General features: G+C 32.0%; 2 protein-coding genes across 3 annotated transcripts in view; one reads left to right on the top strand and one right to left on the bottom strand.

Annotated features, from left to right (window-relative positions):
- The window catches only part of LOC124362131 (phosphatidylinositol N-acetylglucosaminyltransferase subunit A), a 31,513-nt gene extending 24,899 nt beyond the window's left edge, over nt 1-6,614 (bottom strand). The window contains exons 1-2 of one of the 2 annotated variants that reach the window (XM_046816349.1): nt 6,486-6,614; nt 2,776-2,932 (exon numbers count right to left, since the gene is read on the bottom strand). In XM_046816349.1, coding sequence (XP_046672305.1) covers nt 2,776-2,931 — 156 coding nt within the window. In that variant the 5' untranslated portion in view covers nt 2,932; nt 6,486-6,614. Of the gene's footprint in view, nt 1-2,775; nt 2,933-6,148 lie in introns of both variants that reach the window. The other variant, XM_046816348.1, reaches the window with a different exon arrangement.
- Nucleotides 6,615-9,682: 3,068 nt separating this feature from the next.
- LOC124362129 (Fanconi anemia group M protein) overlaps nt 9,683-15,891 on the top strand; it is a 47,044-nt gene continuing 40,835 nt past the window's right edge. Inside the window, exons 1-2 of the mRNA XM_046816347.1 lie at nt 9,683-9,918; nt 13,192-13,281. Of these exons, the coding sequence (XP_046672303.1) occupies nt 13,202-13,281 (80 nt within the window). The 5' untranslated portion in view covers nt 9,683-9,918; nt 13,192-13,201. The remainder of the gene's footprint in view (nt 9,919-13,191; nt 13,282-15,891) is intronic.

Genomic DNA, 15,891 nt, shown 5'->3' with positions numbered 1-15,891 from the left:
CGTAAAATCTCATTGAAAAGCTTCCTACCACTACCATTTGACACCCCAGTAAACTCTAGCAATGCTGGTCTATCCCAAGTTAACAGATCAATCAATCCCTCTTGAGAACAACCTTCCTTGAAAACTTCCTACCACTACCACCTTCTGAGATCCATTAAATTAAGCATTATGCTGGTCCATCTCAAGTTACCAGATCCAAAGAATCGTGTTATTACTCTTAGGAAAACCTCCTTTAAAAAGTTCCTACCACTTCAAACTTCTGACAACAAGAAAATTATGCAAAAACGCTGGTCCATCTCAAGTTACCAGATCCAAAGAATCGTGTTATTACTCTTAGGAAAACCTCCTTTAAAAAGTTCCTACCACTTCAAACTTCTGACAACAAGAAAATTATGCAAAAACGTGGTCCATCCCAAGTTACCCAGATCCATAGAATCGTGATTACTCTTGAGGAAAACCTCCTTTAAAAAGTTCCTACCACTTCAAACCTCTGGCAACAAGAAAATCATGCAAAAACGCTGGTCCATCCCAAGTTACCAGATCCAAAGAATCGTGTTATTACTCTTGAGGAAAACCTCCTTTAAAAAGTTCCTACCACTTCAAACTTCTGACAACAAGAAAATTAAGCAAAACGCTGGTCCATCCCGAGTTATCAGATCCAAAGAATCATGTTATTACTCTTCAGAAAAAACCCCCTCTGAAAAGTGTCCTACCATTACAATCTTTGGACATTTCTGTATGCTCTGTCAAATCCTTGAGCTGAATATTGGGCAGATAAAAGTTGGACTAGTACTAGGCTCCTACGTAGTGAAGAAAGTGCTTACTTATTGTAAGCTCTGATATACTCATTACATAAGGGTTCTTTTTCAAAGAACACCTTCATAGCAGCCACAATATACAAGAATTGTCCAATACAAAACATCATTCCTTCAACTTTTCAGATTATATTGACACATCAATAAACAATAGACAATATTCTTTATTTACAAAGTTAAGTTAAATATTAGGTTAATCAATGTTAAGTTAGTTAAGTTGAGTTTATTTATCAGTATTGTATTGGTCTTCAGTTTTCAACATATCATAAAAATCTCTTCCAAAATACTTTTCAATAATGTAGCAGCCACTTCTTTACTTTACTCTTGAAACTTTTTGCTTTACACTTTTTGAGGTCTTCTGGTAAGTAATTCCACAGCTATTCCCATGATCCTCAAATAGAGCTAGTCGATGCACAGAAAGTTGGAAGTTTGCTGTACTTAACTTACTGTGTTGGATACTGGTACATCTGGGTAGTCCGCTCTCACGAACAAATGTTACTGCCTCCAGAATATAGACAACTACAACCATTAGTATTTATAAGTTGATAAAGGACGGGCAACAGCTTTCTCTCAGTTGCAAGCCAGCAAGTGCCCTCACTACCCTCTTCTGGATCACTAAGATGCGATGTTAGTTGCCTGTTGAAGATTTTCCCCATACTAAGAGACCATAGCAGAGATGAGTTTCAAATAAGGTAAGGTATGCTGTTTTAGCAGTGGCTGTGTTACTTATTTTTGTTAGTACTGTCATAACATAGATCCCAGTATCCAGTTTTCTACATAAGTTGTCAATATGCTGTGTCCAGCTTAGGTCTTTATCTATTATCAAACCCCCAAGTATTTTGCCTCTGTTGCCACTTTAATACTAGGTAAGTGAACTGGTTGTTCCTTTTTGCTGAGTCTTAGTTTCATTGAATGCCAGATTGTTTATATTAACAATACTGCATAGCCATGTTCAATGCAATAAATAACTGGATCTCTAGTTGTTCTAAAGATTTATCAGACAGAAGTAAGACTGTATTATCAGTATACATTAAGGTTGTGGAAAATTCTTCCAGATACTTAGTGAGATTATTAGTAAAAAGTGTGAAAAGAACAAGCCCCAGGGCATATCCCTGTGGAATACCCATTAGAACTTGCAAAGGGCAGGATTTAATTTGCTGAACTTTATTATGCGAGTATGATTCATTTCAACCACCTGCTCTCCATTGGTTAAGTAGCTTCCATTCCACTACAGTGTCTTGTGGGTGAAAAAGGTTTTTTAATTTCAGTGAAATGACCACAATCATTAAAAACCCCTAGACATTCCCATGCCAAATTTAATATATGTCAGTAACCTTTATTTGGTTCTCATTGGACTGTTCCATACAATGAGTAGTTGAGGGATTATGTTGTCTGATATAGTCTGTAAAATGGGCTACTCATAATATTAATGTTGAGCATAAAGTGTTTGTGATGTAACACGAATTTTAGCATGAATGCAAAAAAATGGTAACATAAACGTTGAGAATGTTTTAAAATTCAATTAATCAATAATGATTTTTTTATTTCCAATTTTATAAAGAAATGTTGTGGCATCTTTGTTTAAGGGCTACTTCAGATGTCATTTGGTAGTAGATCATAAAGTATAATATTGAGACAAATAACGTAATCTCACTTTCACAACAATTGGCACTGACCTGATTTTCTTACATATTGACACAAATACATACAAAGGTAGAAGGTTATAAAGTATAATATTGAGACAAATAACATAATCTTCTCATTATTCACAACATTTGGCACTGATCTGGTCTTCTTACATCATTACATTCAACAACAAACAGATATGTAAAATAAATAGTCGTATTTAATATCAATATTTTCACTATCAAATTTCAAGAATTATCTCATTTCTACTGAGGTCTTCATATATGCCTACGTTTATTAGTAAAAACTAAACAACTTCAGGTTATGGACTTACCTTTAGCCCATTCGTCATGTAACGTATGCCGACACGATTACCGTAGGCGTGAGTGAGGACAACGACTTTATGACCTCTTTGTAAGAGACACTGAGACAGATTAAATACATGTTCTTCAACACCACCCATGTTTGGGTAGAAGAAGTCAGACGCCATGCTAAAACAAACAAAATAACATTTTAAGAAATAACCATAACATTAAAAATATTTTAAACTTAACAAGTTTTTGTAGCTCACTAACATGAGTTTTATAGAAAAATAGCACCTACAGCTTTGAACACAATTTCCTATTGAATAACGTCACATCATAGGCATATACGATTTAAATGGCATAATAAACACTCCTGAAAATAAGTGATGGTCACTAGAAGGTATTTTATCTCCTAACCCACTTGGAATTATAGTTTTTGAGGGTGCTGATATCGGAGATTAAAACCGTTTTTATGAGTACCAATGATATACACAAATTTCTCTGCAACATTCAATAAATATTTGAATGAACGGCTCCAAAAATGTCAGCAACACGGAACTATTTTAGGCAAGAGAGGAGAAATACTAAGTCCATAGTAATCTTAGCGACAACACTGGCTGATGACATACAGTAATATGACGGGAGTCCTATGTAATTTTAAATCTTAGTTAGACATGTTTAAAGTACATATTATTTCATTAATCATTGTAAAGAGGTTCAAAAGTTAAACAAATTAGTCACTGGCTTTTATTTTAGGTATAGCATGTAAAGAAGCAATTTTGGTTTGAATAAACTTCATAATTTATAAATCCACAATTCTTTTCAATCAAACACCATAGTAGAGTCTGAAGAATGAGAAATTTTACAAATTTAGAGATCTCTTTTGCCTTAGATTAATACTAACTACCATGAGTTATTTTATTCCTGGTTCCAAAAATGCTCATAAACATTCCAAAATTTCTCAAATACTAAATGAGCAGTTCGGCTGGAGCCAGAAGAATATCTAAAATAAAAGAAATTACTATTACAATTGTCTGAAGCTAAAAGAGCGGAAACCTTCATACATGGGAAACTCTACAACCTGCTACCACCCCACCTGCTGTCCAAAAGAGGAAAGGAACTGAAGACAGCTCTACATGATTGGGTTCTAGATCGACCATTCTATACGCTCAAGGAGTTTCTTCAAAGAACTTTAAATCCCTGATGTTATATTTTTATTTGACACTATTTATAATCTTGAAGATTGCAAATAAAGATATTCTCATATGGACAACTTGGGATCTGTGGCTTATAAATGATCTAAACCATTTAAAAGGCACCCCTCAAATGCTATGGGACTCAGTTTTGTCAAGTAGTAGATTTTTTCAACGCAGTCAAATGCTTTGGATAGGTCAAGGAACACACTGATTGTGTGGTTCCAATATTCAATCCCCTCTACAATCATATTAACAAGACGAACAACTGTGTCGGATGTCAATTTGCCCTTTCCGAACTGTTTATTTCAGAACTGATTGTATTGGTCCAAAAAGTAAAGCATTCTTATAAGAAAAAGCTTTTCAAAACGTTTTGCCGAGTACTCGCAAAATTGAGACAGACCAATAGTTATTTATACATGGTGCAACAGATTCAATTTTTACTCTAGAAAAGCTTTTCCAAAAATAGTGGCCTGCAGATAATACAAAAATAGTTCATAATCTATTAATTATAAAAGAATCAAATATATAAATATGATTGGCAAGTTGACAATAATACATTTTACAGAATAGTTACAGTAAAAGTTTTATTTAGCATAAATCGGATATATTAGATATTTAAGTAAAAGAAATATTTTAAATCGTAGTAAACATCTGTTTATTTTCATATTTATGTAAAATAGTAAAAGAAGAACTCTAGTTTACTCTACACAGCACTTTACATCTGCATTCAAAATTTTTAACAGCTCTACTGATTTTTAGACCCTAAATCTCAACGTTCTTTCTGTCAATTCCTCCATTTTGCATCGGCCCACAACTGTTATGAGTAAGTGCACCCAGTTTTTTATAGTCATGTCTATGTTGTGGTAATAATTAGTTAGTGTTGTTTTTATTGCAAATGTTTGTAATGAATGTTTTGATAAGTGAAATCTCTAATGACAATACTATAATTCAGAGTAGTTAAATTGGTAAGAATTGCGTAGTACCTAAGTGAATGAAGAGTTCATTTTAAGCCCTGGATAGCCTATCTATTTATGTTATCAAATCATTGTTTGTTGATTTTATTACTTTATTGATTTATTTCAAATTATTACAAGTGCATTCCAAATAATCTCTGAAAACATTTTTTAGGCTATACATGTTTTACTCTTATTTTATAAACAATAAATTATAATATTCAAATTAATGTTTAATGAACTTGTAGACTTTTATAAAAAATTTTAAAAACATATTATGTATTACACATTTTCCTGTTCAGCAATGTATTTGTCATGTTTTATGTATAGACCTAATCTCAATTTACCCTAAAGTATTAAAACTTAAAATATAGGCCTAGGCTACTATATTTTGAGGCCAAAAGTAAAATTTGTATTGTTACAATGTATTAATTAAAAAGAAAATGGCATACACGACCGTAACTTAAGTTACATATTCTTAAAATTTGTATCTTTGATTTCAGTATTTAAATATGACTAGGAATGAGTCATAAACAGTATTTTTATTTTTGAAAATGTGTTGCCTAAAATTTGCTGCCACCGAGCAGTTTTTAATACTGCCAGTCGAAGGGTTAAGTTGTACAAGTGTATCATCCCTGCCCTGTGATTATGAAATGGACTATAATAGACCTAAAATCGAGTTTAAAGTACTGAACAGATGCACTGTATTTCTAGCCGAAAGAGGGGCAGCCATTTCGAACAAGCAGTATTTTGGTTAATCTAATTAGCCTACATCAAAATAATCTATTAGAAGGAGAAATGAATAACGTACAAACCAAGTTCTGTAAGTTATACTTTATAAATGGTGGTAGGAATGGAGGAGAAGACTAATAGGCTAGCAGTGGCAAGAGTAGGACAGTGCGCATGCAGGCACTAGCAGCGTGGCACAGCACAGTGGTGGTTTGCAAATGAAGGTGAGGGGTGAAACATTATATTATTTGCCCACACAGTCGATACATGTCAGTATTATGTTGTTGTTGAATATTAAATACTTCTTATATTTTATATACTCTATTATTTATATACATGTTATCATTCATAGAATCCTTTCAGTAAACCTGGGTTTCAGTTGTCAAAGCTAGGTTAATTATGTTTGCCTAACAACTGTTATTACAACTTTTGCACAATACAGCTTCCTATTAATTAAAAGTAGACATGTAATTTTAAACATATACATATAATTTAATATGACATTTAATTATGTATCAACTTACCAAATGCTATAACCCATAATAAAATATGGTTAAATTTTAAGGTACTGTCCAAACATTTTGGCAACATTTTTAACAATGAATTAATCACAATAATTTATCATTTTAACTAGCCTACCATTGGCCACGGGCTACCCTAAAACATTCAACCTGTTTGGCTCTTGTTTTGATTTTAACAAACAAATATCGAAATGTATATGCAGTTCACTTGTTTCAGAGACAATTCTAGAAATCGTTGAAAATTAATCAGTGGCTAAGTAATTATTATCACAACACTAACTACACAATTAACACTAATGTTGATAGTTTAAGTATATGTTAAACTCTTCACTCTTTGTACCGGCTGTTTTAGAGCGTCTGTCTTCTTTCCCAAGCAATGATAGTTGATACAATAGTGATAACATCTGTTCTTGTGTTAACCAAACCCAAAACCAAATCAGATAGAGCTACAGTTCAATTCCATGGAAATGAGTAATGGAAATCGTGTTTTGAATCACTGGGAAACACTATGCTTATTTTTTATTTTATACTCTATGCACAACGCACACCTCACAAAGGCGACTAATAAGGTTCCAAAATTTAAAGAGTAGTTATCATACAAATTCATTGTCATGTTACAGTTGGTGTATATATATATATATATATATATATATATATATAATTTTGTAAACGAAAAGTGGGCCCATTCTTTAGTAAAAGGATAATGAACTCGTTATCAGAGTTCAAAAAGATTTATTTACAACTGGTTGAAAGTTATGTAAGAGTAATAATAATAAAAGTGTTATTCAATAAACAATTTCACATTGCATGGCAATTGCTATATTGTATTTATAAATCAAAAATTTGTTATACATCCTTCCTCCTAAATCTCTTTCAAACGAACAATAATTTATATATTCACTTACCTCAGTCATACAAATTGTTCCACTATATAGCACCTGGTCAGTCTGCCAATTATTCGGTCCTCCTGTACAGCGCCAGGAACTTATCTGAGCTGTAAAATGCTTCAACTATTAATGCCGTTTTCAGGTTAGTTTTAAATACCTTAAGCACTGGGGTATATTTATTCGAATTTGGTAAACTGTTGACAAATTAAACTCCTAGCTGTGAAGGTTGTTCATGTGCTACCGTCCTGTCTCTTCCAGCCCGGTAGTTATCCCTTTCCTTCGTTGCATAAGAGTGTACAGTATGTCCCTACCTATTATGATGCCACTTTTAGATTTGAATAAGACACATATCTCTAAAATAAAGTTTGCGTTTGAGCAACCTTTCCTTGGTGTCAATACGTAGATTACTCCATAACATGTCGTCATCAGTATCTGAGTATGGCAGTATTCGGAAAGTTTTCTCAAAACATAAATGCTTGAGGACAACTTGAAACAAAAACGGTCTATGTGACAACACCGAGTCAACCATCGATCGTGGTGGATTCCAGAAAACCTCATTGAATAGACTTCTTCAACCTCAGTTTCATCCAACATGACTGTTGGGCTATAATCGGAGCATTGAATAAACGTTAACTTAATTGCATTTTAATTAAGATTTTGGAAATGAAAATGCTGAATTGAAACGTAGCATGATGCATAATATATTATTTTCTGTTTATATGCCACCGAAATAAATAATTTCTCTTAGATTCTTTTCTAGCCTAACAGGATTTAATATTGTATACTCTAAAACAATTACACGTTTTGTCTTTAATGATCACACAATGGTAAAATATTGAAATTAATTAGAAAATTATGTTTTGGTATTGCAGCCCGGTCACCAAAATAATCATACAATACTTTCTAAACTAATAATAAATAACAAATAGAAATATATTTGCCACTCAATAACTAAAAACGTTTTATTATTTGAAATAAAACAACTATTGGAGGAAAAAGAACGTCTTTACAAAACATAAAAAGTTTCAGCGTTAATAAAAAGTATGGGTTATTTTTTTATTATAGAGCAACAAACTATATTATTATTTCCTTCAATAAATTTTAGCTTGGTTATCTTTCAAACCTTTGTATTTTATGTGCAGATTTTAATGTTGAGTTTGTTTTGAGCTTCTTTTTAGTACGAACATTCAATGCGGTTTTAAATGTTGTTTGATTGCAGGCAAATGCTAATTTTGATGACTATCCTTTTTATACAACCGACGGAGAATGGCATTTAAAAGTCCGATGGCATGTATGACTCCTACGAATTTAATAAAAATGTTGCTACAGGTTACACAACACAATGTTTGTCATATTGGGATGATACAGTGGTGATAGCTTTTTCAATGCTGCATGGACGAGGCACAATTTCAGTTATTAGAAACTATTGAGAGACGCAATTAACATAGGTTACTATCTGTAAGTTAATTAATCTAAACATATGATGACGTTCGTGCGTTAAAAAGTTCGTATGCAGAAAAGTCGTTCGTTTCGACGTGCTCAATCAATTACTTCAGAATCTGGGTTTATAAAACCACAGATTTCTTATTCGATCTGTGTTTGATTTGCTTAGATGAATTGATATTTAAAGATTCTCCGAGAGAGCTGTATTTATTTTTATAATTGGAACAATATGACAACTGGATCTGAGATTGATTATGAAGATCGTTTACACAATAGGATGTGTAAACCCACATTGCTATATATGGGTGAATAATAAAGAATTATTTAAGCTACACTGATTTCACTAATTTTTTGTGCATAGTATTATCAAATTATTAAAACTCTTCCAGTTTTTTTATAAAACAACAAATATTTTGTGAATTTTATCGTTAATCAGTCTAGGTAATGGGGGGAGTACCGCATGGGTGTAAAGACTAAATACTGCACGTACCGATGTGTTCATATGGCACTACTGGCTATTGTGAATCACAGAAACGAAGTACAAAGTACAATGCAAGAAAATACTGTTGTGGTTCATGCATATATCTTATGAACATTAACTTTAAACGTTTGTTAAGTTACTGGCTATTTACATTTGGGATTAAATTTTGGTTTGACTTGGTTTTACTGGTAATGCTTAATTATGCAGTATTTTTGCTTTCTCTCCATATACCTGTATCTACCATTTCTCTTTCTGACTGACCATTAAGATTTCAATTTTCTCCCATAGTTCAAACTTTAATAACAACTGGGACACAACTGACAGGGTCACATACAGTTACGAACCCTTGGAGTAAGCAGGGAATTTCCCATTAGGCCTAGTATTTTCGGATTGTCTTTAGAGTGCACTACTGCACACTTGTTAGCTGCCGGCCGCGCTTCTGTGGCTCCTCCACTTTTAATAATTATGGAACTCGTCTCAAATCCATAAATGTTGCACTTTAATAACTTCACATTAGATTTTAGTGCTTCAATACAATTGCATTTTTTAATACGTTTGTTTATTAATACACATTATCTATGTTCAATGTTTCTTGTGAAAAAATAATTTGTTCCAATGATTAGTGCCTCAGATTCAAGGCCGGCTTCAATCACCTCATCACAGCTGGTTGTTGGCTAACTTTTCCAAATTATTTATATTCTTTGTAATGAAAAGAAGAAGAATTGTAACATGTGAGTTCCAGCTTCTGTCAATTTGTTTTGTTTTGTTGAGTAAAACCTTAAAAGTGTTGATTAGTGTTGTTGTTAATAAATGGACTCAGAGTTCGGTTGATTATATAGTGTATAAATGAGAAAACCAGTACTAATAAAATTACTTTACCAAGTTACAGATAAAGAGTTTTAATTTAATATGTTCTAAACATGTAGCATTCTGCCTTGTGAACTGCAATAAAAGTGTCACAGGTACTGACACTTGACAATATTCATAATATCTTTATTAATTCTTATACTGTAATCCATGTCCATTGGGGTTATGTTTTATTTTTATTTTATTTTATTTTACATTTCAACGGACATCTCCATTTTTACAGTTTTGAACAATAATTAAGCAATGAAAGTAAACAACCACAGTTTTTGTTTTAGTGCTACTGAATATCAATTTCACAGTTAAACATTTTATAAACTGTATTGTGTTTTTAATATGATGTATAAACTTGGGGCGAGTAGGACTTGAAGAATCTAAAGTTGATAGGTGGCAGTAAAATAACATAACAATAGAATAAAAAAGAATAACCTGGACCGCATGTTAAGTTAGAGATACTTTACAATATTTACAGTTTGCCCCGATAGCTGTGAGCAACTGCTTTTGTGAAATGGAGGAAAGGATTCTTGCCTGACAGGCATACTTCTCTGTGGTACAAACAATGGGTAGGGTACGATAAGCGGACCTGGTTTTTTATATTGAAATTGGCAAACGATATTACTTAATTATAACCATTGATATAATCAATCGATACAGATTAATTATTTTTAATGATTAATTAAATAATCTATATCAATAGCTGTAAACACTTTCAAATAATACTCTTAATGTAATATTTCAATTTTATATCAGTAACATTTGATTATTAAAAATGACAGTCAATTTTAGAAAACTACACCACATTGCTTTGGAAGATGATAAGACATGTTTTTCATGACTTCAACATGTTGGAATCATGCGGAAAAACCCATTATGTGAAATTTGTGGGAAAGAAACAACTGTAACTGTGAGAGGAGCAAATATGGTTGTCTTCAGTTTTCCTGATTTTGGTTATAATAATTTGTTTGATCACTGTGCATATTAGATTCATATTTTAATTTAAAACATATGATTGTTATTGAGAACTATAGATACTTTATATCGATTGATAGTCTAGGATTTGAGATGCGAATATTAGGTATTAATGATTACATTCTTCGATATAAAAAACCGGGTCCGCTTATCGTACCCTACCCCAAACAATTACAAAGATAACCTGCTAGACAGTCTGCCGGTAATCCACTCCTCAACCTCTATAACCGCTTTCTCAATCTCATATTCATCTCCATTTTCGAAATCCCATAAAGACATTATTATAATTTATCATACGTTGAAGACATATCTTAAGTTAAATAAATTGTAATTTGATAGAAATAATCAATACATTCGATAAAATCAACCGAATAATGAGTGTAAGCCGCTTATTAAAGTCTACCCACAGCTGAGGCCATTTTGTACAAATAATCACACTAGCAATGGAATTATTACACTATAAAATATTATTATGCAAGATATGTAGATTTGGATTAGATTAAATCCTAAATATTTTATTTTTAAATATAACCTCTACAACTAGAGCTTGAATTTTGAGTACTGTCTCGAGGGATGTTTTTCTTATTTCTACAGAAGTGTAGCGTGGTGCCTTGCAGAGTGCCACCAAAGCCCACACTGATGGTCAGGGGCATCTCTGATTGATATTTTCCTGACCTCAGATCACGCCCATATCGTCCAACTTCTCCGACGTCAGATCACGTTGTACGATCTATGATGTGATTTGAGGTTGAGAAAATATTGGTCAGAAATGCTCAGCTGTCAGTGCGGGCTTCGGCGCCATCCCGCACTTCTGGCGAAAGAAGAAAAACATCCCTCGAGATAATACCCAAATTCAAGCTCAGATCACATGAGTGCTTGTAAAGGTTATCTTGAACTTTTTATATTTATGATATGTGTGTACAGTATGTATAGCCTAAACAAATAGTAGATAAGGACTTCATAGTACCCAATAATTGTATTGTATAGTGAAAATTTGAATTAACCCGTTTATAAATTTATTAGTTTATCAGCCTATTTACATTGTAGTGAGTTAGTTACATTTTTGTATACTAACACGGTACCATGGTAACAGGTTACTGGAACGTAATACTTCAACACATTTTTTTTAAATAGATTATTGACAAACAACAATATTTCCCATATCTAGCGGCCATTACACATATACCATACTCATTATTTAACTTTGCTTGAAAAATTTGGAACAATAATGAGGAAGTGAATTGTGTTATACACTTTTGTAGATTTTTTTATATATTGTATTACAGTGAAGCTATATTTTTATATGCCAAAGATATATACCAATTTTATATTATAGAATATAATACAACTTTGTTTATAGTAAGTTTGAACAGTGTGGTAGTTACAATTACTTAACAAAGTAAACATGTCTGACAGCATTTAAATAGTTCTAATCGTGATTCAATATCATCGATCATTCAAATGTTGGATGTTTATCATACTGCAACTGAAACCCATGCTACATGTAGCTTTTGGTAGATTTAGGCATTACTCCATAGTTATGAAATGGAAAGTTGTAACAAAGTGTGGGACAGGAACAAAACAAATAATTTGACACCCTTTTCCTTTTTTTCTGAAATAATATATGTGTATGAAACAACTTCAAATGTTCATTAAATAATACTTGAAAAGGTAAAACTAATCTTTACCAAATTAAGTACTCAAAATGGCAGAATTTCACTTATTTATTAATGATTAAAAAATGTTAATGTTACCAATTTATAAGATCAAAATAGATAATTAAAAATATACATAATGTGGATTGTTATTAATTTAGTAATCTTCTTAATCAATTTTTATATATTTTTTCTGAACATATTGTATTTAAAATGCAAACATGATCGTGAGGATTGTTTTGTTATTTTTGTGTAAAAAATCAATAAAGAATAGAGTGGGCACTTTAAAAAAAAACAAAATTTTTCCTTTGAAAAGAGGGAAACCACAAAGAAACAAAAACTAGTATTGTTATTGCTGTGTTTCATCTGTTACATGTTTTATATTAAAATATCAATTAAATAATATAAATAATTGTCTGAAAATATATAAAAATATTGTTTTATTATTTAATAAAATTAACTTTAAGTATAATATTTTTATATATTTACATTTGTCTATACTTGTTTAAAAATTATAAGGATATGTATATAAGAAATAACTCCATAAATATTTTGTACTGTTACTTAAATTGAAGAAATTTTAAACAAGGAGATTTTTCTACTAAATAAATAAACATACAGTTTTTGTACATATTAAATGCAAATGTGTTGAATATTAACAGTAGATGTACTATGTTTGATAAATAAAATAGAGGTAGATTATTTAAAACAGTAATGCTCATTTATAAATAATAATTTAACTTTCAGGTGTTCTCGAATGGAGAAAGAATTGAAAAATCTTCTGCAAGATGAAAGTGAAGATGCTATTCTTGCACGAATTCAAGAAGAGAGTCTCAGGTTAGCTAACATTATTGTGACTAACACTAGTAAAATGTCAAAGAAGAATTAATATGGAGGAGATAATTTTATTCTCTCCGTATGTCTTGTAAAGTCACTAAAATCTGTCTGCCATTTTGGAAAAAGTAATTGCCAATTTCAGGGTTAAATAACTTGGTACATAACCAATAAGACATTTGTATGATGATGTGTATGAAGTATTAATTTTAAAGTTCATCCTATGAGGTGTATTTAGAAAGTAAGTACTGTTTCATTGTTCTGCCACATAGCTCTGCGGTAGTATTCAGTGCATACAAGCTAGTCTTCCTTGCCCACTGGCTCTTAATAGATACTGTTTCAACTGATGAGACCAGAACCACAAGTGTTTGGTTTATATGAAACAACTGTAATATCCTTATGACACTAAAAGAGAATGAGGATACAAGGTTGTATCATAAAGATCCCAGACTGTTCTTGCCATTTTCTTTTTGACGTGAATGTGGCTGTTGCGCCAGTAGCCTCTGCCACAATAGCCGCTGAGCCATTGTGCTAAGTTTAGTTGTTGTGATTGGTAAGGTTATGTATACAAGTTGTGCTTTGTTGTTTTGTGTTATCATTATATAGTGATTTTTGTCATGGCTGAAAAAATTGCGAGTACAGTCTGGGAACTTTCTGATACCACCTCGTATTTATGATCATCATGTACTTGTTGTCGATGGCCTGCAAAGGTAGCTTGGGTTAGTTTTTCTTAATTATTCCCCTAGTTGTCAACTTGTACTCATCTAGAAGAAGCTAAACAAGGGGAATGCTTGTAAACCAATTATTTATTGTTAGGTTATGATTGGAACCCTTTACAGTTTGAATGAGTTACTCCACAAAGAATGTCTTGACATCAATGTTTAGAGGATATATTCGCTTTCCTAAATATGTTTTTGTGTCAGTCATATACTTAGTACCACTACTAAGTGCATGACAACTTTAATTCCATACTAGTTAGGTTTAGAAAGAGTACACGTTCTAAAGGACTATCTCCATCTTAACCCAACTGCTCATCAATAGTTAGATAATTTCCTGGCATGTAGTTCTCCCGGCAGTTTTTAACAGCATATCCCAGATGGGAGCCATTTTGTTGTTAGCTTTTCTGGCACCTCTTGTCTCTTTTCCTGTCAAATCTAAGGCAATTGGCTAAAAACTTGAATCTATGCTCAGTAGTAATAGCCTTGTATCTCTTACTACTGTAAGAAATGTTGAACATTATTGTTGTTGTCAAATGATTGTCTTTAAGTGCTGGAGACAAGACTAACAATCCAAGAAATGCTTCTGTATCCAAGTTTGAGAGAGGCATATAATTGTTGTTTGCATAACTTACCCTGAAAAAAACAAGGTCTTTGTACAAGTACAAATTTGCTTCATCAAGTTCTCTGTGAAAAACAATCTAAAACCAATTGTGTGGAGTAAAATAATTGTATCCTCTTGGTGTAGGCCCAGGCCTCAGGTGTACAATATCTTCTGCTGGAGTTTTTCCATGAATTGAGTTAGGTGCGTTAGTTTTTTAAACAATTGTATTGTCCTTTCCAACCAAAATTTCTTCACCAATTACAATGATGGGATAAACTTCATTTTCTTTTTTTTACTTTTAACTATGTGCTCTTCAGAATTAGGGTTTATTTTAGGTTTTCTTGTAAATTTGTTTCTAATCTTATTTCCTTTGGGGTTTTTTCTTGATTTTTTTACTAATTTTCCTGTTTTTAGTGTTATCTTCTTTTATTTCCCTAATAACCTCTACAATCAATTCATCAATAGCTCCTAACTTTGACATCTGGTATATAATTAGTAACAGCATCACAATCATATTTTTCCTCTTCTGTCTCAACTTCATACTTTACATCATCTTCTTCTTTATCTGAGTATGATACAGAGGATGTTGAAAGAAATATGAAAAGAAAAAGATGATATCAGATATGTGTAATTTTATTTCAATTAGGGATGAACAAAATAATGCTGAGTAATGGTAGACTAGTTAGAAACATAAAATGTTTATTAATACTTAAGCGTAATTATTATGTGTATTAAATGTCGTGAATATGTATTGGTGCGTACAATTTATCTAGGCAAATTAAATCAGAAGAGTACCTATGCGTAAAAGCTACTCATGTCAAACAGTAAAATCAATATAAGACCAAAACCAATTTTAAAAAAGTTCTGCTGTCACCAGTAGTTAATGAGGTATTGAAGAGTGGGAATACTGCTGAATGGTTGACAGTGTTGTCACGGGACATTGTAGTTTAGAGAAAATTCCCGCATGTGTTTAAAAAATACACTCAGTGCCTTTCTTAGGTTAAGCAATCTTTCAAATGTTTACTCTTATAAGTTTATGTTTTGCTTACATTGTTTTAACAATGTACTAAAGGTTTAGTTTGCCACAATTACATTATTTATGATTTATTTGTATACTACAGTCAGTAACATACATTTTTATGGATAAGTTAAGCTCTGAAGAAATTGATCAGAAGATGACTTAATTCCATGATGTACTTCTGAAAATTCTGAAAAAGGATTTTTATTGTTTTAGCAGAAGAGTTCCTAAAGGAAACACAGCATCTATAAGGGAGCAAAGAAAATGCTTTCCAG

This window comes from Homalodisca vitripennis, chromosome 5 (genome assembly GCF_021130785.1).
Source record: "Homalodisca vitripennis isolate AUS2020 chromosome 5, UT_GWSS_2.1, whole genome shotgun sequence".
Lineage (NCBI taxonomy): Eukaryota > Metazoa > Arthropoda > Insecta > Hemiptera > Cicadellidae > Homalodisca > Homalodisca vitripennis.
This window is presented reverse-complemented; position numbering and strand designations above follow the sequence as displayed.